Source organism: Pithys albifrons, chromosome 4 (genome assembly GCF_047495875.1).
Source record: "Pithys albifrons albifrons isolate INPA30051 chromosome 4, PitAlb_v1, whole genome shotgun sequence".
Taxonomy (NCBI): Eukaryota; Metazoa; Chordata; class Aves; order Passeriformes; family Thamnophilidae; genus Pithys; species Pithys albifrons.
Genome location: NC_092461.1, coordinates 77,922,264 through 77,946,133, shown reverse-complemented (window position 1 = coordinate 77,946,133; position 23,870 = coordinate 77,922,264). Strand labels below are relative to the sequence as shown.

The 23,870-nt window shown below is 40.8% G+C and overlaps 1 protein-coding gene across 1 annotated transcript; it reads right to left on the bottom strand.

The window, feature by feature from the left end:
* Positions 1-1,397: 1,397 nt before the first annotated feature.
* USP14 (ubiquitin specific peptidase 14) lies at positions 1,398-21,070 on the bottom strand. Its single transcript, XM_071554711.1, has 16 exons — positions 20,856-21,070; positions 18,307-18,452; positions 17,653-17,685; positions 15,712-15,816; positions 13,932-14,035; positions 11,709-11,767; positions 9,717-9,847; positions 9,338-9,418; positions 8,493-8,572; positions 6,974-7,088; positions 5,662-5,727; positions 5,249-5,341; positions 4,178-4,306; positions 3,080-3,140; positions 2,320-2,427; positions 1,398-2,206 (listed from the first exon to the last, which is right to left on the bottom strand). The coding sequence occupies exons 1-16, from the start codon at positions 20,869-20,871 to the stop codon at positions 2,055-2,057; spliced, it is 1,479 nt and encodes a 492-aa protein (XP_071410812.1). The 5' UTR covers positions 20,872-21,070; the 3' UTR covers positions 1,398-2,054.
* Between the last annotated feature and the right edge of the window lie 2,800 nt (positions 21,071-23,870).

The following is a 23,870-nucleotide window of genomic DNA, read 5'->3' as shown; positions in this document are numbered from 1 at the left end:
GTTACAGGTGAAGTAAGAGGGTGGTGGTGGAGCTCCAAGTCACAGCATGACTTCCCAGGGAAGTGCTGTCCCACTTTCCTGCTGAAGAACTGGTTCTCTCTGAACCTTAATAGTGATCAGGGGGTTTCCATGCTTGCTTTTATTAGTGATTATTTTTAGCCTTTTCAGGTGTTTGGCTTTGTAGTAATTCCCCTGGGTCAGGGTAAACAGGGTATTTTTTTTATCACAGCCTACTGTGAAGTGACAGCTTTTCCTCAAAAAGTAGATTTTTGTGGTGTGAAGTGGCAGCTGGCAGTTTTCTAGCTGTTTCTTGCAGTGTTTCTGCCATTCACTGACACCTCTCTGACAGACAAGTGTTTGGCAAACTACATACCACTGAACTCCTCTCCATATGGTATTGTTTCAGCTGTGAATTTCCAGGGTGATTAGATACCACCTCAGAAGTGAGGTCCTGTCTGCAGAGCCATTGATGAGAGCTTTGCGCCTGCTGCTCCACTTTGGACCTAAGTGTGTTAGGAATGTATTGCCTCCTGTGGTGCTCTCCCAGGCTGAGATACAGGAAATATCTCAGTTATTGAAAATAATAAATAAATAAATATTGGAAATGTCTAAGTTATTGGAAATAACAGCCAAGTCTTACCTCCTACTGCAGGCAGGGTTTGGTAGAAGGTACCACATATAACAGTTTCACTCAGTTAAGGGACTTGAGCATACTGTGAGTGGAGCTATGCAGGGATGACTGACAGCTCTTCAGCAGGGCCTGCCTGCCACCTCAATGCTGGGAAAGCTGACAATGGGAGGATGCAATTCCCCAGAGCACCAAACAGGTATAGGCACGATCCCTCCTTCCTCTTTAACAGGAGGCAGAACAAGCATTTAGCACTGGAGCAGTCCGTAGTGTTTCTGTAGTGCATACATGAACAGAGCCAGTACTGCACTTCCTTGCTGGGCAGAGTTTGCCTCTAAGCATCATGTTATTTAAAATATACCCCCATGCCTTTGTTGTGCTCCTGGGGGATGCTGTGCAAGGAAGGTGACAATGCAGCAATTTTTAAGGCAGAGAAAGTCCCTGTGAAAGCCACAGCTGTAGTGTCCCCATGGCAAGGTAAACAAGCAAGGCCAACAAAAGTGACAGTATTTCATGTGAATGCAGACCAGCTCTCGCAGAAGGGACTGGGACACAACACTGGAAACCTCTGTGCCAAGGGGGTGCACATGGTGATAGCCCTTGACAGCATTTTCTAACTAGCCAACACTGAAATGCTTTTTTAACTGCAGTCACAGTGACGCCCAGGAAGTTACTAACAAGTTCCTGTAAGTAAGCAAAGCCCAGTTTTGCAACCACCACACTGGAATTACCCACTGAGTAAAGAGTAACAGGACAGGAGATACATCCCTACAGCTTAAAAAAACCTGGCTTTATTCCATGACTGTTTTGAGACATTCATCAGTGGCAGCTCAAGAAGTGAAAACAAACACATACTGACTACACTACCAGGACAGGAACTGTTTTTAATGGAGACACATTGTTGATCACAATTTATTTTGAATCATGAGATGCCAGCAACAGAACAGACTGAATCAGCAGGTCAGGCTGGACAAATACTTGACTGTAGCCACAGCTGTTGGCTACGGGCAGCAGCGCTGAGTTACACAACAAGGCAACGGTTTCTCTTCTACCTTCCTAACAAAACTGCCAGGTAAGGCAAAGGATGGGCAGCTACTGATTTGTGGTATAAACCATGCAAGAGTAACAAATGTGAGAGTAGGTGTGTAATAAATACTTGATGACATTAGAGAAGAAGGAGGAGAGGCTCATTTTAAAAAAAATTATCTTCAGCAAGACATTAAAGCTATTTTAAGTATTGTCACCACCACAGTTGGCAGTCCAGTCCAGTAGTGACTAATTGGTACATGGATCAGTTTTGAAACAATATCCCTCTTCACATGAAAAGGTTTGAACAAATTATCCACTTGCTAAAGCTCTGGGGTTAAAGAAGTAATCAGTAATCAACATTTATTTCACACCTAGGCAGGATGGCTAAAACAGAAGACTACTGTTCTGCTTCGTCTTCAACCACTTCAATTCTGCGAGGCCCATAGAGTAGAACATAAGCTATATGCCAGTCTCCACCCCCAGATAACCTCAAAATATCTTCAGGTGTAACAATGCTGACTTTGTCATCATCAAATTTAATCCATTCATCTGCAAGAAAAACAAGAGGATTACTTACACATAAAATGTAAGCTTGCCCCTTCAACGAAAGGAGCTGTGAAGGGTGGTGAACAGTACTGCAATTTTTAAATTTTATTTTTTACCTTGTTTCCTTTTAACCCAAGACACATAATGCCCAGAGGAACTTGATCTGCCCTGATGTGTTAGCACTGCCTGCAGGTCATAGTAGCCGCAATTGTTAGAACCAATATCTGAAGGAAGAGGGGGGAAAAAATGTTATGTCAAGTGCTGCTTGAATAGCTGCAGCATTTTTAGCAGCTTGCACACCAAAGTCACATTAACCATGGCACTGCACTGTAGTTGTGTAAAATCGTATTTACAGCACAGCCCAAAACTATTGTAAGCTAAAAGCAGCAGCAGATCTAGCCAGAAGTCTCTCAGGAAACCCAGGATGAAATAAACACGTTCCCATAGATATTGCTGACATATGCAAAGGGGGAACACTTCAGGCCTTCAAGCCCCAAGCCCCCCCAAACTGAGGCAGCACCAGCACAACCACAGCACTATTACAAGTCTAGTTTAAGTCTTGTTTTGATTTCAGCTTTATACCACCCACTGACAAGGCACCAAGCAAAACAAGTGCACGTTACAAGCAAACGTCTTTTGATATGTATGTCTTCTATTATCACCAGCTTGTCAGATGGATGGAAATTATGCCTTTGACTATCTCAATGTTCTGGCCCACTTAATCTTTCTATTCCTTCAATTTCTGTCAGATTCTGAAGACTAATTTTCAAAGGCATCAAAAGAGCCAGGGTTCTCAAAATACTCCTACCATCAGGCACACTTAAACACAAGTAAATAAAAAGTTGCTTTAAAATACATTTGTTTCCCTGTACTCACCATCAGGAAAAGAAAATGGTTCATATTTAACTTCTTTCTGTGCACCATCACTTTTACTAGACTGAAAAACAGAATGTGTTGAATTAATGTGGAATGGTTTAATAAAACCTTTAGCACAATCATCAAATCCCAACTCTCCATTCATTTAAACATGTTTTTAAGTCTAAACACTTTTTGTTCAACTTGAAACAGGTGCCATTACTGTATTTTTTGGGTGGATATACAAAAGCCTTATCTAAGCAAGACAGTTTAAAGCTAATGTGTAAATATTTCAGCACGTATTGCCTACACTGTTCCCCCACCAGATTATGGGTTTGTTTATGAAGCAACTCTACAGGTGAAGATGGATTCCTTGTTAGGGACTGCTGGCAGCAGAAATGGCAATACAAAGATACACGAGACAGACTCCAAGTGCCAATACATTTTGTTTGCAAACAGCACTCTTTCCTTGCTCCCATCTATGTAAGAGGTGATGAAAGCCTTATCCAAATGTTTAAATGAGTGTACCAGGATTGAAGGCAGGAAAAGACTAGCAAACTTTTTAAAAAGGGCTAAAACACTACAGTAATTTTAGCATGTTTACTTTTTTCTTCATTAAAGACACAGAAGTCAGGTTTAGAACATGTGGACAGGATAGGACATCAAACCATTTACCAAGTTTTTAGAGTACTGATTTTAAGCTCACTGCTACATATTTTCTAAATTTTATCAGTCAGACACATGGCAGTCCCTTGTACAATCCTTTCCAGCTGGTGAGCAGGGAGCAGCTTCCTGCACTCCACTGAAGAATTGCCTAGCCAGCAAGCAGTAGTATTTGAAGAGAATAATTTCTTGTAATTCACAGGAAACCTTTAGGCATAGCCCTGGTAACCAGAAGCACTACATTTTAATACATTAAATACATGCTGTCTGTCTATAGCATTTCTCATCAAGCCATTAAAGCAAATACTGTATTTTCATGCCTAAAGATGCCTAAAGCTCAATGGAAAGGAGTTTGCTACATAAGAAAATATATCTTTAAGGACATAAGTCTTCTCTAGTCCTTATTAGTACCCCAATTTCAGATGTATGAGTTCATTAAAATGTCAGGAGACTTACATTCTTTGGCTGTTGATTTACTTTTTTGTCTTCTAGATCTTTGAATTTTGATCGATAAGAAACCATTTTTTCCTGAAGGTCTGGTGTGCACAGCTCATACACATCCAACATAAGAGGAAATTTAACATCCTAGGAAGTAAAAAGCATAAAGATTTATTAGCATAATTTGATACTCCACATTAAAGGTTTTCCCATGGGAAGACAACACTAAATCAAATTAAATGCAGCTCTTTTCATGTCTATGGCAACTGGATCTAGTGAAATTTTGGTGACGGTACTTACCTAAACGGTAAGTGCTTTCACAGAAGAATGTTTAATTCAGTATAAACAAACCACCACAGATTACTACATTCAGCATACATCAATAATTAACAAATCAGACTCTTTATGGTTAACTGTCATACTTTACACTATGGAAAGACTTATGGAGGCCTAAGGAGAAAAAACTCAGCCTGTAAAATGACTGCACACTTGCAAAAAAATGTCAGTAAATCATTATCCAAACAACATTCTAAAATATTTAACTTATACCTTCAATCTTTATTTCCTTTCTTCCTCCTGTAAGGAAGGAGTATCTGCCATGATGCTCCCTGGGCAGCCTATAAGGTCTGTCAGCCAAGGCCAACAGAAAGCAGAACTGGAACATTTGACTGTTTGCAGCTGATTCTTACATTGTCCATCAGAAAGCCAAACAATTAAAACAACTAAAGACAGAAGTGTTTGACAGCATAAACATTTCTCATCAACTTACTCTCAACAACTCAAAGTACTGCCCTCTATTTAATGTTTCTTCAGTGAGAAGACACCAAAAAACATCCTAATAGCACTGGGGTAAATACACTTCTGCCCTCGTCTCCTCCCTGTCTATTTTGGTAGCCAGTTTGGCACACACCATCACAACTGGAACAAAGCTACTTCATACTTAAGCAAAGAAACTTCACTGTTAATATTTTTAAATGCAATTTAAAAGCAAACCATTTGGTAAATAGTCTTCAAGTACTAATTGCCTACCTATAATAAAACTCAGAGAAAACCATAAAGTAATTAAACTTCAATACGCAAAAAACTTACCTTAAGAACTTTGGCATTCACAGATTCTTTCTCTTTGTAAAAAAATCTGACCATCTGAATAGTCAGGTACGCTGGCAAGCGGCTAATTTTGGACTATAAAAAACAAATTAGAAAAAGCTATTACTTTTGATATTCACAGATCTTAAGCACTGCTCATCCTAAATTACAGCCTCTTATGGGAACATATTCATACACAAACCCATAGGAATATAACACGGTCTCCTATTTTGAAGCTCTGTATAGAAGTGCACTCAAAGAAATCATTTTCAACTGGTCTTAAATTTCTTGGTAGCAGATACTAAGATGCTTTATAAACATAAATCACATGTTGTTACAGCAATAACTTTGTGTTTTGGGACAGAAAATTGACAACATGTACAGTAATTCTAGAGAGCAGAAGAAGCACCACTCACAGATTTGATATAGAGTGCATTTCTCTGCAGCGTTGGAGAGAGTTTCGTGATTTCCTCTTGAAGACGCTGTTAAAAGAAAAAAGTAATAAAAGTAATACATGTTCATCATAAAACACAGCTTAAAGAAAGCACATCAGGGGTAAACAATAAACTAGATCTTGCTCTGCCAGTCTCTTCTGTTGCTATCAGCCATTACAAAACACAGGATTTTGAAATTCCTTGGCAGAAAGACCATGCCCATTCATTCCTTCAGCTCCAGGCTCATTCCTGAGCCCTGACAGGATTAAGTTTCTCTCTGCAGAAAATTTTACTCTACAGGAGAACAATTGGATTTGGTTGCGAACTGCAAACGTATGTCATGGCTGTAACAACTAATGAAAATCTGAAGTTTCTTGTGATGAGAATATTTGCACATTCCTGACCTCTCAGTCTCAAACAGACAGAGCTGCACATAAGGAGACCACTGGTGTCTCCTTAAAAAATTCAGGGAAAGACCAGCCTTGCTCTTAGTGTTGCAATTCTCTTGCTCCAGGCAATGCAGCACAAGAATTCTAGATCTTCTTTGGCCTAAAACTGAAGTTTCTTTTACCATAATTTTTTTAATTTGTCAGCATTAGCTACTTTATCTTACTTATCCTTTTAAATTCTGTAAAAAAAAAAAAGGCAGATACAAAGATTACCTGAGAACCATCCAATTTGGTTTCAGCCCAGTACAAACCAGACCACTGCCCTACTCCTATATAAATACTCCTCTTCTGTTATTTCAGACTCTCCAAAAAGCCCATAAAATTTCAATCATAAATATATAAATACAAAAATATATGAATATATGTATATAAAGCACAGGCTACTTTAACAAGTTCTACTTAAATGCAGTATAAAGATGAAATCTCATGAAAAATAATGCCCCCTTCAAAATCAAATTTAAGTTTAATTGTTCCATCACTTGTTTTTTTAATCTTAGCAACCAAAGTGACACACTACTTTAAAGCTGACTTTAGGACTTTTTGTAAAGCAATTACTGCATAGTTAAATCACGATACTGCTCAGCCTAGAGGCAAAGCCAGCTGAACAAAGAAGTAGCAAAGTGTCTTCCACCTGGTTACCTGCATGGAGAAGACCATGTCAGGGTCAAGAAAATGCTCTGTTGTCACCTGCTCGACATTAGCATGCAGCTCATTTTCACAGCCAGCTTCCCACTGAACACCAGAAAGATTCCTGAAGCTTTGTAAAGCTTGGCCAGCAGATGTCAATTCCAAGTCACAGATTAAAAACAGAGAATTTCAATTAAATAAAAGTTGCAACGGCTTACCAATTTTAGTCCTGTAAACAGATATTTCACTTCTTGATTGATAAAGCAGCTAAGTTGAAGCTGATTCTCCTTTCCTTTAGTTACTTCCTCTTCTTCGGCTTCTGTACATTTCATGCTTCACAAAATTAAGGAAAACCATCATGCACCAAGAGCTGAACTACTGCTCTAATGAAAACATGCCAAGCAGCACAGTAATTAAAGGAAATTCTGTGCTCATGCATCAATAGTACTTTTACTTCCCACGATATAAAAAATACTTGAAACAGCCCTTCCTTCTAACCAATCTCTTACTTCATGACTATTGACAAGGGGCATCTGAGGCAGAGAGCATACCAAAAAGAGTAAAATAAGCCTTTGATCACCATTTAAGCTGAGGCCTGCTTTGCTCTTTCTTCTGCCCTCCCCACCCAACCCCCAGGACACAAAACATACTAACTGGCTGCCAACACCAAGTTATGAAGCCCTTCTGCAACACTGCTCCACTGCTGTTTATAATGAATAAAATTCTTCTGTTCCTGCTGCTGGCCAGACTCCTCATTTCTTTGAACAAGTACAGCCTCCTTTTCCGGCCTTGTATCTGTCTTCACTGAAATGAAGTCCATTCTTTCATTATTTTCTACACATTCTTCTAATTGTTCTGTCTGCCCTCTCCTCTCTTCATGCTTCTACACCAACCCTTTTCTCTCATCCACCTCTTTCCAACTAGGTATTTTTCTGACTGCACCTACCCTGCAAACACTGCCATAATCTCACTTTCAAGGTTTGCAACACCCCTATTCTAACAAGTCTCTTCTTCCTGCTATTGGCCTATACATCATTCCTCTTAGCTACGTATTTCACAACTCCAACTATTTCAAGGATAACAAACATCACAATACAGGGAGAAAGATGCATGACTCTTACCTTTCAAAAGGCCTTTATTCTTCATTACTACCAAGCTATGAGATACACTGCATCATCTAAGGGGATGTTTCCTTATTTCAGACAAGCAGAACACAGTCATATACTTTTTGCTCTTGCTATAAAGAAGCTGCTAGAAACTTGTCAGCTGCATTTGTTTCTTACTCATCTAACAGTGAACATCTAATTTATTTCTTAAGAAATCAATCACCTTCTGTGCATGTTTAGTATGACAGGTGTATCAGCAACACACCCTTACAAGCCAAAAAAGGGCTATTCAGGACAATAGTTACTCTCATTTGTATAAAACATTTTAGCATCCCTGAAGCTGGTAAGTGCCAATCTTCTCTGAGGAGGAAATCCACTACTGAAATTCAACAAGGATTTTTTTCTGTAAATTTCCATTACCATTCTTCCTCCCCACATTATCCTCTCTAACAAAATATATCTAATCTTACCTTCAACTTCTGAGTACTCCTGCATGACATCATCCCCCTCTTCCCCAACACACACCTTTATTTTCCACACTATTCGGAACAATACTTTTCACCCTCCCTGAACTCAGTTGCTAAAGTGTGAAATTATTGTTCTTGGTGTCTTGCCTTAGTCTTTAGGATACGCTGTTTCAAATTCAATGCTGAAGAATTGATCAATTAAACTCTTCTTTTTAGAAGATGCTGCTGTAGCTCCAGAGTCTGTCTGTAAAACAAATTCTTTTATGATGTAACTTTAAATAGCATGTAAATACAGTCTTCTCTAGACACAAAATAACCCCATTTATTTAGATTCTTTAAAGCCTATTCCTTTTCTTTCTACAGGTGCATTTCTTCCTAGTCAATCTTCTTACACAGCATAAAGGTTTCAAAACTAATACACTTATTATAGCACGCTATTAAAACCACCTCAAAGCATATTAGCAAGCAAGGTTTCAATCAAAAACACACCTCCCTCTCCCACACAAATCTGTTTTAAATTTCAGGGTAGTCTATCAGATTTTTGCCACTGCCAAGACTCTCTGGACACAGTTTAGAGAGAAAGAAGACAGTTGATCTGGTAAAGTCTTGGGGAAAAAAAACATTTAAGCAGTTTTTATCAGGTTGATTTGGTTAGTTGTCTGTTCAAAATAGTTTAAGTTAGAACTGTAGCACACATTTTTCAGAAAAAAAAGTTCCTATGCGCTGAATTCACAGGTTATCAGGGCCAGCTGCCACATATGTGAGTGTGTCACCACCAGCTTGGTCCAATACATGCACTGGAAATCCCAAAGTAAAAGCATTCCTTTCATCCACCCCATACCACGGCTGACATGACACAGGCAGCATTATGCTGATCAGACCCAGCGGAAAGCAGTTTCACTTACTGGACTACTGAGACATTACAGAATTCACAAACAGATAATATGTGGCAAAAAACATGTGAAATATAAATCCTCACTCACTCTGGTTAAAGTAAGACTACAATTACCTCCATAACTGTATCACCTTCTATGCCTTCCAGCTTCTGCTGTAGTACTCTCATCATCTGCACCCAGCACTCATTGGCATCCTAGGAAGGGAACATAATGTTAAATCTAACTAGGAGTGTCATGATTCAGTAGCATTAAACCCATCAACCTTTATTCTACATAAAAGAAAGGATTCCTTAACTAAGCATTTCTCCCTAATTCCACCATGCATTTTCAGAGCTAGCACTCGATACTACGTTCAACTTTTCTACAATACAAAAAGACCACTTTACAGGGATAAATTATTTGCACAAGACAAGGAAAGTTTTAAAATATTCTTTTTCTCAACTTCCAACATACTATAGAATTTTAAACAATAAGCTAATAATAGGTCTTTACCTGCTGCAGGTACTGGCCTTGATCACCTTTCTCTGCAAACTGGGGGAAGGCCATATGTAAAAACTGCAGGAGAATGATAGGTGGGATACTGGAGGAAGTTTTATCCATGGAATCAAACAAGTCTCTAAGAGCTTGAAGAAAAAGTAAGTGAATGCTTTGAGAAGTGCAAAAACAATACAAACATGGCAGGAAGTATAAAAAGATTAGTAAACCAGCAACAATACTTAAAGACCAATCATTTAACAGTGTCCAATTTGATCTTTCCAAGGCAGGAACAAATTTTCCAGGTGGCATAACAGGTGCACCTAAGATCTCATTTGTGAACATGACTCTGCAAGCATAAAGATAACAATTCTGAGAGTTTAGCATATAATGCCTTGTCTTTTCTAGCTGCTAACAGAAAAAAAAATTCAACAATTAAGATTATATTTGAAGAACAAGAGAACTACATCTAGAGAAATCAGAATGCATTCACAATCTGTCCTTTAGAACAACTTAAGTTTCACCAACTACTGGGGAAAAAACCTTTCATTTTTCTCAACTACAATATCGAGCTTAATAACTCATGCTTAAGACCCAGGAAAACGTCTGTGCATATGTGCAGAGAGCTCATAGTTATGTGCAATCCAACAAAAGACACTGACTGCATGACAACGTATGTGGTTTTCTTTTCTGCTCCACACAGTACCATCCAGGTCTTATTTACCCAGGCTACAGCATTTTAAATGCACAGATCGCTTCAGAGACACCTGTTAATCCTCACAACAACCCTGTGAGGTATACAACAATCTGCACGGTCACTGATTTACAAGTGTGAGACTAGTGAATGGTAGGTGCTCTTGAGTAAGTGAACAAAGGCAAGATCACAAGGCAACAAGGTCAATTTCTTCCTCTCTTTCAGAAGTATCTTCGCTGACCTTGATAAGAGGTGTAACTGATATGACACAGCAATTAAAAAAAAATGCCACAAGTGTCATGCAGGAGTTCCTAAACAGCTCAGCAACCAAGAATTAACTACAAATGACTTAAACTACTAAATTCCTAAGAAGCAGAGCTGTCACCTTAAAAAGAAAACAAGGGACATGAAGTAAAGGCAGTTAAAAGGTGAGGGGCAGGCATGGCTGTATAGAGTAACCATTGAACTTACCACCCCAAAATTCGATCAGCAGGCATACCCACAAACTGGACCTTTCCTTCCTTATATTGTTTTGTTTTTCCTTAAATGGACTGGTAGAAATCCCAGTGTCCTGGCCCAGCATCTTAGTGGGGCAATGAAATAGAGTAAAAAAAGAAAAAGCGGACAAGTAGTACCCTTGTTCAAGAGTAAGGGGTCTAACTGGAATTCTAGTTAGAACGTGAAGACAAGGGGCCATCCTGAGCTCCCACACCGCGGCACCCGGAGCACCACAGGAAAGAGTAACTCCCGTTTTGAAGACACTACTTTCCACTTCAGTTACAAAACCTGGATCTTTAGGGTAAAGGCTAAGACCACTGACAAATCATCAGCTACCACCTTAACAATAATGCTCAGCCAATAAATTGTATTAAAAAATACCAATGAAATACATATTCCAGGAGTATGGTGTTCACTCACCACTAAGTGAAACAAAGAACTGCACAACAAAACATTTCTATGTGAAATGATCAAATCAACGAATACATGGATGGAGTCTGCTTTAGGAAGTTCCAATTACTTTATGCATACATGTGAAACAGTTAAGAGATACAAATTATTTCTTTCTAAACCTAAATTGCACTTGAATTATCTTTTCCTTGGCGTGCAGCTGGGTAATGTGCAGAGATACACACTTTGCAGGCACGGTCAGAATAACCTTTAACAACAAAATGGATCCTCCCATGCTAGCAGATCTTTAATTCCTAAGGTATATGCACTAAAGAACAATACACTCAGTTCTAACTGCAAATTTCATCTGCGGTTAGCAGGAAATCACACACTAGTTTAAAACCCAGTTTTCTGCTCACAACACTAACCTGCAGTAATGTATTGAGCAGAGGCCATTTCTCCTGAAGCTCTTAAGGCACCACCATACCTAAAAGATAAGAAAAAGAATTTGTACACAATTAAACAAGATCAAGAAAAGCAGTTGGGTTTTAAATCATGAAGCAGGCAGCTGCTAGATTTATCTAAATATATTAAAGGAAATCAATCACCAGACCAGAAGTAACTCAAGGTAAGATTTACTCACATTCACCTCCAAGTCTCAGCTAATTTGCAAGCACTGCCTGGAAGCAGAAGAAAACTGGCATCCTTCAGACAATAAATAAAGGCCGACCAAGAAGTCCGGATACATCACTGCTGCTTCCCTAATCCATTTGCCTCAAAGACCTGATTTCTCAGTTTCTTTAGAAAGTCTGAATAAAAGCTAGACCATTTCTGAAACATTTGCCATGGCTCCTTCAGATACATGGAAAAAACCCACCTTCAAGGACAGATGGCAGATACAGTGCACAGAGATGGGGAAGGCTTCCTTCCTCCACAGCTGAAGCAAAGCAGGGAAAGGTGAGATGTTTTCCTGCGGATGTATTTCCTACACTGCAAATGTATGAGAGTTCCCCCACATTACTAGAACTTATTACTCCTCTTTGAATGAATTCTTAATTTAGCAGCTGGAGGAGGAACAGAGACTCCTCAAAGCATATAAGCCTTCAAGCACAAGGAGGGTCTCACATATTCTCCAATCTCAGACGGCAGTTTTAAAATTCTGACCACTGCTAGATGGTGAGCAGGAAACTTTCCACCAACATGCTACAAAACAGGGAGTTCCCTTGCAGAGGCCAGGGGAGCAGGTGGTGAGAAACAAAGCTGTAACTTGAGCTTTCCCCTGTGAGCCCTTTCGCCCCTCTCCCACTCCCATATACCCTACAGTCTGCCATGCCATCATCAAGCAGGGAGGACCAAATAAAGGCTAAATCTCCAGGGAAAAACGGTGTGAATCTGAGTGTAACTTTGACTTCCCACAGACAATATGGCCACATTTTGTATTACACTCCACCAGTTTCATGGGCTACATTTTGCCATTTGGAATGTTAAATCTGTCAAATATTCTGACTCAGTGCAGTAACTCAAGAGTCCTTCACATGGAAATAAACAGACTTTCCTAAAATGTCAACACTCATAAACAATAATAACCTCTAAAGCCAAGTTTCTGTACTTCACAAATAGTTCTCAGTGCTAAATAATTAAGATTCACCTGCTAGCAGAATGAAGAAAAATGTATAACTACTTAAAAAACTAGTGTTTACCATACTGGGATCGTGTAGTTTTTTGACCTTCACAGTAGTCCAGAATATCCAGTTGGGTACCATGGAATCAAGAATGCAGGGTATTTTAAGGGAATTAAGTTAACCCTAAAGTGGCAATGCTCTGCCCAATTCTCACTTTCTTAAAATACTGGGTGTTTTCTCTCTACAATTCATCTGGAAGACAAATTCAGGCTCACATTGCCAAGTACTCCTTTTTCCTCTGATACTAATAATTTTCAAGTTTCTTGTAGGTCCCTTACAAAAACAAACAAAAATCAAAACAGCACACCAGCCATTTTCACATTAGTCCAGAAAAATGAAAACACACAAACAAAAATCAGAGAAGTTACCTTACAATCAGAAAAAATTAGCAAATTAAACAAAATTCCATAAAGGCATGTATTTTGTTTCCTAGACATCCACATGATTCTGCCATATTCCAGTTTGCTATCACAATAATACCCCTGGTCCTATCTCAGAACTTCCTGCTGTACCTCCATGTGGCAAATGTCAGTAACAACAGAATTTCACAGCTGAAAACACATCGTGCAAAAAAGCCATGAAGGAAATATTCCTCAAAGGAACAGGACTCACATATGATTCTTTTATACAGAATAAGACCACAAAAAGTAACCAAAAAAACAGGGTTAGGAGTTCAGTAGCTTGTTTTAGCACTTTAAACAAGTCTTGATAAGAAGTACTTTCTAGCAAGGCAAAACACGTCTCTACTAAAAGCCAGTTCCAAGAAATACACAGCCTTAAGTTCTTTAATAAAGTACAGAGTAACACAGACATAGGATAAACTTTCAATCATGTTAATCTTGAATGGTTTTAAACAGTGACATTGTTATGATAATCCATACCAGTATTAAGATGGCAGTTCCACAAAACATCTTATTTCATAATATAAAGAAAACATTTCAGTCATGGTATTTTTGTCCTGAATCCTACCTTTTAAGGGCCTCTTTCACTTCTGGCACTGAGCGGATACACTGAACCGTAGCATTCATGTAGCAAGTGTTGCCAAGGTTTGTCAATCCACATGGCAATTCCATCTACCAAAAAATTCACAAGGGTGCTTGAAGGTCAGAGAGATGTGCAACCATTTTTGTATGAACAGTGTAATTTCACATCAACTTCTAAGAAAAGGAATTACCAGAGATGCATAAAACTTGGAATATTCCATCAAACTTCATGAAGCTTTCCAGACCCACTTACGATTAATCAGTTCACCATTCGGTGCTTTCAGGGGACATTCAGGAATGCTTTGGGGTTTTTTCTGTGCATGTTTAGTTTAATGAACATATTCTTCAAGCAGGCAGTCATTCAGAAAGTTCAATTATAATCTCATTCAAGTTTTGACCTTAAAATGCTATTTCCATGAAAGTTCCACATGAATACATTTGTACAAAACACTGATGTTTTAATTAAAATCAGTTTTCAGTAAAACTCTGAAAGTGATGGAGTTCATAGTTTGAAACAAAAGCATAGTTTAAACTCCTCTCTGGGAGCCTGCAACAGATCATTAGTTTGATCTTTTCAGACAACTTGTGAATTTCTAAAGTTTTGACAAATGTGATGACCAACTAATAATTAAACTAACCAGTTTCAGAAAAAACTATAAATCACCATGTAATAGCATTTTTCTTTTTTTTTTTAACCTTGAATGCTTGGGTAGTTGTCAGGTTAAGCAACATAGTTTAATGAAACTGAAGTAGTACTGCATATCAACACAAATTCAATATCTTAGGAAGAGAGAATTCATTTAGCTGTGTATTCCATTAGTGAATATGTGCAGTGCAGACAAATGAATTCTGATGTACAACAAAATTTCAATCAGAGAAATGCAATGCAACCAACTTTTTCAAAATGTTGTTTGGCACTGAATCATCTCCTTGCTTGCCTCTCAGTTATCTCAAAGTCTGTGTGCAGGGTAATCTCCTAAATACATAAATATCTTCCATCTGCAGGTGGCCAGGAAAGCATTAAATCCTGAAGCACAAACCCAATCCTAAACTACAGATCCTTTTTCATACAGACATGCATAAAAGTATTCTCGTTCTCCATGCACAGTTAACAACAGTCATGCAACTGCTACGTGTGACAAAGAGCTCCCAGTTCAAACGACTGATGAGAAAATTAAGCCTTTCAAATTGTAAAAGAGAAAACAACTCAGAAGTTGCTTCACTAAAAAAATAAGAATTATGCTTTTCCAGACTTTACTCCCATAAAACAAAATATAGAATCTCTCCTCCAAATGTCCAACTTATTTTAGTTTTTGTCAAAGAAAAGTTGACCTAACACTACCAACATGGACAAACAAAACCTGAAACACACCACCCCAGACAAACCCTGTCTTCCCTCCACAGATATGAAAGAGGCAGGAAACAATATTGTACATCTAAGAGCCCTTGTTCAGAAAAAGTTCAGGACACTTATACAGAAAGAGTAATACAACTTTACCTTTAAAAACATTATTAATGCTATTTTTAAAAAAATTTACTAAGCTGCCTGCTCAAAAATAAAACAACACTAATTATATGATTTTGAAATGAAATCCCAGACTTCCCTTCACTGCTTCCAGTTGGGTCATCAATGTAAATTTGCGTTCTTGTAAAAGACACTAAACAAACATTACAGGTTTAAAATCCATTTTTAAGGAACTCCAAGTATTTAAAAACTTGCCATTACTCAAAGGTTTACAAGAAAACAAAGTTTGAAATATGCTTACAGCTGAAGCCAACTGCTCCTCTGTCATGTCTTCCACAAAGACGGGGCGAGCAATTGGTTCTTCTGGGAGTGCATCAGCAGAACCCATCATCAGTAAGGTCATCCCCTTGAAACACAGTAAAAATAGCAATAAATATTTCAGGACAGGTATTTCCACTTAAAAAAAATCATTAAGCTCTTAACATATTTCAGCTATTTCCCCCAGAATAAACAGAACCTTTCTCTTGGTTTACAAAACCAACACTGCACTAATTGTAGCTTAAGGGTATACCTTAAATTCCTCCTATCTAGAAAGCACTCACAGAGCCCTTCCCCAGCATTATCCCTGCGACACTGAAATGTTTCCACTGGAACATCTGGTGAGGCCGGGAGCTTGCCAACAGCTGACAACAAAGGAGGCCAACTGGGACTAAACTTGGCATTCATGGAACACCCCAACATGAAGTGCTCAGAGAAGCTCCTTTCCTGATGGACCACCAGGGATCAAGCACCTTCAACACTTCAATGCAAATACTCCTCTTTCCTTTAAGTCTTACAAATTACCCTGGAATCAAGGATAACTCAGCAGCTGAATTCTGAAGCTGCAACACTTGAGCTTCATTTGACACAGTCTCAAGTTCTCAAACTCAGAATTGTCTAAACAACAACAAAAACATCCCTCATCCTTCACCTGGAGAGACATTTCAGACAGATGTGGGTAATAACCACAGCTTTGAGTTCAGGTATTTTTTTTCACCTGAAAAGCAAGTGGGAAAGGGAGGTGCCATCTTCTAGCCTGGCAAGTTCTGAGGTCATTAAACTAATTGAAAAATAACCTAAACTACCCCATCAGTTTAGGCATGAGGACCAACATTTAGGGAGGAGGTCAGGGGGGAAGCAATCAAATTACCATGCTTGCTGAACTAGTGTAAGAAAAAGGAGTCTTTTAGCATTCAACAGGAGTGTATCTACACAGTGAGATCTGTCAAAGGAGGAGAAAATTACTATCTGGGGCCTTGAAAAAATACAGTGCTAAGGAAAAGGATGAACAACAGAATGTAAAGAAACTGCTCTGACAGTGCAAATACATGCCTAAAACTTGTATCTAACATTATTAAACTTAATAAAGGCAGCTATTAGCACAACAGTATGCAGAAAAGGACAAGAATGTTACTGGATGTTTTGGGTAATGACTTTGCTACAACAGCTGCAGCTACAGACTGGCAGTAGATGCTTGAGAACTAGTTACAAGAGTAATGCTGCCTAATTCAATCTGCTCAGTGAAGAACTGGAGTAAAACCATTTACAAGATGTTATAAGATACATAAGGAAATGAAAATCACCAAAAAATTCCCTGATACAATATTACATAGGTAAGTAACACAAATACATTCCCTTTTTGTTTTCTCTTTGAACTGGCCAAAGGTATGAATTACCACTACTAATGTCTTTGTTTGCAAACAGCAGCTACTCACTACAGGAGAACGAATTTCAGGAGGTTGCTATAGAAGGACACAGGCAGAGCCGTAACTCCAGGACTCCCAACACAGGTTGTCCAGGCTGGGGACATGCGAGCCCAGCGCTCCACAGACAGTGCCCAGGTGCACAGGCTCTCTCTACGTAACACCACTGATTTTTACAGTCACAGACAGACCTTACAGAAGGACCACTCCTCTGACCCAGAGCATTTCTTCTAAGAAAACAAGAAAGACATGCTCCTAAGTATTTCAAAAAAGATAGTGTGATTTCACTACCAATGCCAAAGAAAGGGTGTTTTACAAATCAGTGGTGAGACCTTTATAACTCTCCTCAGGTATGACACTTACAAAATTATTTTTCATCATGTGTGATTTTTAAGAAAGCACTATGCATTCAAACAGAAACAGCAAGCACTTTCAAGTCTTTCTTTAAGAGTCAAAATAAAAATCAAACTAGTAAAATTCAGCTCATGCTGACAACTTACATTCTTTATTTTTAGGTTACCCCAGTCATCATCCTGTGAAATAAAATAAAAGACAAGTTAATTATCTTGCAGCAAAAGACAAGCAAGCATTGCCATTAATATTAATCACGTACTTCTAAATATTCAACTATGTTTCAGCCAAGATTACACAATATTAACTCTTTATACAGCACGTTCTGTCTGACTGAAATAAGAAGCAGCCAGGTCGTCTTTTCAATAAGGTTCTCCATCTGTTGTTCAACACCACTTAAATGTAAGCACCTTTTTGAAGCAAAGTTGACTTTATCACATTAGACCAAAAAGTCTCCAGCAAAGACAAACTTTTGTTAAGCAAGGTAAAAAACAAAAAAGTTGCATTTGGATTCTGAACATTAAACAGTAACAGGAAATAAAACCAACCAAGCAGAGCAGTGTTTGGTATAAAAGAGTAAAGAAGGGGTTTAAAACAGCAGTATACCTCAAAACTATCTAGCAACAATCTTTTGCCAATATTTTCTAGCTGTAGGCAACAAATTAGGTACAATTATTTCTGAAAAGTGCAATTGGTGTAACATGTACAATGAAAAATTTTCTGGAGAAACACTGAGAAATATGGTCATTGTTATGTTATCACACAATAAAATTCAAAATAATATAAAAAATATGGATTCCTACCTTCAGAGTTCCTCCTTTAACCATAACCTTCTGTCTAGCTGGCTGAACTCCAGTCAGTGCAAATAGCTGGGCTTTGAAGACCATTGGGGGTTCATCAGTATTCAGCTCCACACCATCAAATTTCTCTTTTCCCCATTTCACATTAACTGCAAACAAAATGTTTCAAAACTAGATTATTTCCTAATATACAAGAATGTAATTACCAAGATTATCAAGACTTTATACTGTCTCAAAATATTCAGTTTTCAACTCTTAAAAGCTGTCAATAGTCAAGCTAAAGGACACCTTTACTACCTGGCACCTCAGCCATCAGAACATACTACTTCCAACAAGTCTAAAAATATCCTACAAAAACTTTGCATGAAATAAATGTGTGTAACAGCATCAGAAATCCTTTAGGCACATCTTCAGAAAAGCAGTTTGGAACTAACTCTACCATTCTCTTGGCACCATTTGTTACAAACAAATGAACTTTCCTTAGGAAGTTCAAAGGTGTGATTCCAGTTCAGTTTTCCACACCATTTCCGTTCTCCTCCAATGGAAAACAATACAATGTTCTTTAAATGCAAGGCAACTGATCCCAGTAAAGGTGCAGGAGGGGAATTAAGAAGTGAAGTGAAATCTGGTCACAGAAAGCACAACTCTTGATGCTGCAAAGGGGATCACAAGCAGAAACATCAGGCAGACCGGCACAATGGAATGTTAACTTCACTTAGTGAAGTTAGTACCGACCAAGAGCAGACAAAAAATGCCTGGAATAAGCCATGTGGTGCTAATGAACATCTCAGACCATTTCCTATCACTGTCATAGGCACACAAAGCTGCAAGCTGAAGTTTTGCTGAAAATCTGTAAAATACAGAACACAGTAATATTCTACATATAAATATCCTACAGTCTGAAATACCAGACATTAGGAGAGCCACATCCTACTATCTGTGCTTTGGTTTTACACAAATATATTACAGCAATTCTACCTTGTTTGGGTTTTTTTTTTAAATATAAAACTCTTAGAACTCTTAATTTAAAACACCCTTCCAAAAAGGTTTGGATTTCAGATACATGCAGTGCTTGTGATAGGTAATATGATAAAATCATCACAAGTCTAAAGTTAGACTAAATTAGTCTACAAAGCTACTCAAATGACTGACTTCTAGGTACTTCTAGCAGAAAGTACCTTCTAATTTGCCCAACCTTCTGGTATTTTTTAAACACATTTATTATTTTGCCTATTGAAGACCTACCAAGCACAAGGCTTTTCCCATTTTGCAGGAAGACAACCCACTCAGTCACTGAACAAGTCAGCTGCACAGACTTTTGGGTTTGGAATTTTTGAACAGTCATGCATTCACTGCTAAACATGAAGAAGAGCTAGCAATTATTAATCTGTAGTGTCACTGGTTTTGACAACTCAGCGCTCAAGGGGAGAAACTGAAGAGCATGACTGTCTTCTCTTCAGAGAACGCAAGCAAGACTTCACCCAAAATAAAAGAGAAACTTGTTCATTTGAAAACAATGGAAGATAAGAAAAAGGAAGGACGTATTTTCCCTACTGATCAGCAAACACAGAATGGGTCAGGTTGGAAGGGACCTCAGTCCAATCTCCCTACTTAAGCAGGGTCATCATAGAACACGTGGTACAGGATTATGTTCCGATGGTTCTTGAGTATCTCCACTGAGGGAGACTCCAAGAAATGTGGCTGAGGTCAGGAAAAGTCCTGTTATACTGAGATAACCATCCCAGTTTGCCACTCATGATTAAAACAGAAGAGAAACTATGTAGTGAGGCCACCTACAACCTAAAAAACTAAAAAGTCCCAACAGGCCAGATCTCCGAGATATAAGCAGGGCAGTGACTGGTCCTAAAAGTGTCACTGGAGATTTTTTGCTCTAGCAGCCCTCCATAGAAACTTTCCCTCATGGCAAGGAGGGCTAGTGGCATGTGGTATAATTTACAAAAGCTTTAACTTTAGGTTTAGCTTGGACACTGGGAAGACTTCCTCCACCGAAGGGGTGATTATCCACCAGAATGGACTGCCTAGGTTGGTGGTGGAGTCACCATCCCTGGAGGTGTTTAAGGACGTAGCACTTAGTGCCTCGGTCATGGTGGTGATCCATCACAGATTAGACTCGATGGTCTCTGAGGTCTTTTCCAAGCTGAGTCAGTGATTCCTCTGCTTTTATCTAGGATATAATGGATTCAAAAGAGCAGCGGCAGCTCCTGAATAAATCCGGGGGAACGGATGCAGACCCACGGCTCACCTGACGGGCAGCACCATCTCTCTTTTAGCAGAAAACCAAAACAAGCCGAGCCAGGGCAGCGCCGAGGCCGCGGGACGCGTGTGACACCCTCCCTGTTCTCCCTCCGGCCACCCGCAGGGCCAGGCCGACACTCCCTCCTTCCCTCCCTCTCTCCCTCCCTGCTGCGCCGGCCGGGCCGCGCCTCCCGGGGGATCCCGCTGCCGGCCTGCCGGGATGGGCGCGTCCCTGTGGGGCGGCTCCCGCTCCCGCCCGGACCGGGCCCGCCGGACGGCACCGCGGCCGCGCTCACCTGAGAAGAGCGGCATGGCGGAGCGGCGTGTCCCGGGCGGGCGCGGCGGGAGAGGGCGAGGGCGGCGGGGAGTGGCGTTGTCGGGGACGGCGGGCGGGAGCGGGAACGGGAGGCGACGGCAGCGGCGGCGGGTCCTGCCCCGCTCGGGGTCTCATTCAAACCAGCCCCCGGGATGACGCTGCAAGCGCGGCCGCTCGGCGGAAGCGGGGCGGGGCCGGTGCGCGCGCACCGCCGGAACGGGCGGGGCCGGCAGCGGGAGCGCGCGCGAGGGAGACGACGGCGGTGGTTGTGTGTGTGTGTGTGTGTGTGTGTGTGTGTGTGTGTGTGTGTGTGTGTGTGTGTGTGTGTGTGTGTGTGTGTGTGTGTGTGTGTGTGTGTGTGTCTGTGTCTGTGTCTGTGTCTGTGTCTGTGTGTCTGTGTCTGTGTGTCTGTGTGTGTGTGTGAGTGTGTGAGAGTTTCTGTGTGTGTGTCTGTGTCTGTGTCTGTGTGTGTGTGTGAGAGTTTCTGTGTGTGTGTGTGTGTGTGTGAGTGTGTGTGTGAGTGTCTGTGTGTGTGTGTGAGAGTTTCTGTGTGTGTGTGTGTGTGAGTGTGTGTGTGTCTGTGTGTGTGTGTGAGAGTTTCTGTGTGTGTGTGTGTGTGAGTGTGTGTGTGAGTGTCTGTGTGTGTGTGTGAGAGTTTCTGTGTGTGTGTGTGTGTGAGTGTGTGTGTGTCTGTGTGTGTGTGTGAGTTTCTGTGTGTGTGTGAGTGTGTGTGTGTGTGTGAGTGTCTGTGTGTGTGTGTGAGAGTTTCTCTGTGTGTGTGTGTGAGTGTGTGTGTCTGTGTGTGTGTGTGAGAGTTTCTGTGTGTGTCTGTCTGTGTGTCTCTGTCTCTGTCTGTGTGTCTCTGTGTCTGTCTATCTGTCTGTGTCTGTGATTGTTGCTGTGACTGTGACTGTGTCCGTGTCTGTGTCTGTGATTGTGTCTATGTCAACTGGCAGTGTCTCTGTCTGTCTCAGTGTCTGTGATTGTGTCCGTGTCTCTGTCCATGTCCGTGTTTCTGATTATGTGTCTGTCCGTGTCCGTGTCTGTGGCCGTCGGGCCGGTCCATGGTCCGTGTCTGACCTCGTGTCCGGTGCAATCTGCGATCCGCGGGCAGAGCCCCCCCCGGGGTCCGGCCCCGGGTCCGGGTGGGGTCGGGATCGGGCCCCGGTGTCGGTGCCTCGGGCAGAGAGCGTGGCTGTGGAGGGCGTGGGGAGAGCGGGTCCCGTTCCAGGATCCCTGGTACAGGAGAGATGTGGAGCTCCAGGAGCAGGTCCAGATGAGGGCTACAGAGATGGTTAGGGAGACTGGAGTATCTCATGAGGGAGCGCTGCGGGAGTTGTGCCTGTTCAGAGGCCTCGGAAGAGCTGACTGAGATGAAAGGGGACCTCATCAATTTGTATGCGCATCTGAAGGGAGCTACCAAGAGCGTGGATTCAGGCTCTTCTCGGTGGTGCCAAGCAATAGGACAAGAGGCAAAGGGCAGAAACTGATGCACAGAAAGTTCCACCTGAATATGAGGAAGAACTTCTGTGCAGGTGACAGCACACTGGAACAGATTGTCCAGAGGTGTGGTGTCCCTCACTGGAGATATTCCAGAACCATCTGGATGCAATCCTGCGCCACACGCCTTGGGGTGACCCTGCTGGAACACTGTGGTCCCTTCCAGCTCACCGATTCTGTGTGGCTGAGGTGGTCTCACAGCCCCCCGGGGGTCTGCCCAAAAGCTGGGATTGCAAAGGTAGTGGGAGGCAGAAAAAATAAAAATACTGTTGTGGATGAGATGTGTTTGGTTTACAGGAAAAGGTGGAGTAAGAGATAAACCTGTGAACAGAAGAACTTTACTGAAGGGAGAGGGGATGACTAATCTACCAGCAATTAATGTACAACTTGGTGATAGATAAGGAGCACTGAAGGATGAATGGGACTGCAATGGCCAGGAGCCTTCAGGACACAACCCCCAAAGTTTTAAAGATACTGAAACCAGTAGAGACTGAAACACAAGTCCCAACTGCTTTTACAATACCTCTTGCTATTAGGCTGTGATTAAAGAAACCAAAGCAGTGCCTAAACATATAGAAAGGGAAACAATGCCAGAAGGAAACATCCCTTCCTTGACCCCTCCTAGCCACCACGCCTAGAAACCCCACACTCCTCTGCTGCAGCTGTTCAGAGCTTCTGCCATAGCCTATACCACCGTCTGGTTGTCGGCATGTGCACATCTTCTTTTGCCATAGAAGTGATATCCAAAAAACAAGAAGGGTCTCTCCTTGTTAAATGTGCTGTTCACCAAATGTGATTTTCAATTCCAAACAGTAGAAGAATGATATACAAAATGGCCATAAAAACCATCTAGACTTTGAAAGTAAGCCTTAAAATGGAAGGCTTAGAAATTTCAGTCTTGGCTTAAAATTTCAGTCTTTTCAGTCTGTCACGGAGAAGAGCGAAAGTTCATTTTATTGTCCAGTGTAGGCTCCTAGATGTGAAAAGCAGGCTTAGGGGAAGCAAGGATTACATTTCAGATGATACCTTAAGAAGCTCCAATGGTTTATGCTGAAGTTAAGCTGGATCTTGAATTAAGATGGAGCTTCCAATTACTAAGGGGATTTAAGTATTGTTACAGTTGACCAGCAAGTGATGAATCTTCTGTTACTTTGACTTGCTGAAAGGAGCTTTCTAGAAAAGCTTTCATCCATTTCTAGGGTGAGATCCTGCAGACCATCTATTCAAGTGAGAGCAAACCCAGCTGCCTGCCTGTGGGTCTAAGTGAGGGTAATCTCCGGTTTAGCCTTTTGCTCTTATCACGAACAGTGACCTACATAGAGGCCATTTATTCGGGACTGTAAGTGGAAGTGGAATGCTCTATTGTCTGAAGCGGCACTGAACACATTCTCCCCTTCAGAGTAACCCTTAGTGGACAAGGGCTCAGGCAGTCACAGACTGTGGGTTTCCAGGATTTGGGATAGGCACTAGATGGTGCTGTGCTGAAAGAGAAGTA

What these genes read in the sequence shown, in the direction of transcription:
- USP14 (XM_071554711.1), bottom strand. An exon ending in AGCATTGAATTTGAAACAGC is followed by an intron (nt 7,089 to 8,492) that starts GTATCCTAAAGA and finishes AATTTTGTGAAG; the next exon opens with CATGAAATGTACAGAAGCCG. An exon ending in ATGCACTCTATATCAAATCT is followed by an intron (nt 5,342 to 5,661) that starts GTGAGTGGTGCT and finishes TGTTTTTTATAG; the next exon opens with TCCAAAATTAGCCGCTTGCC.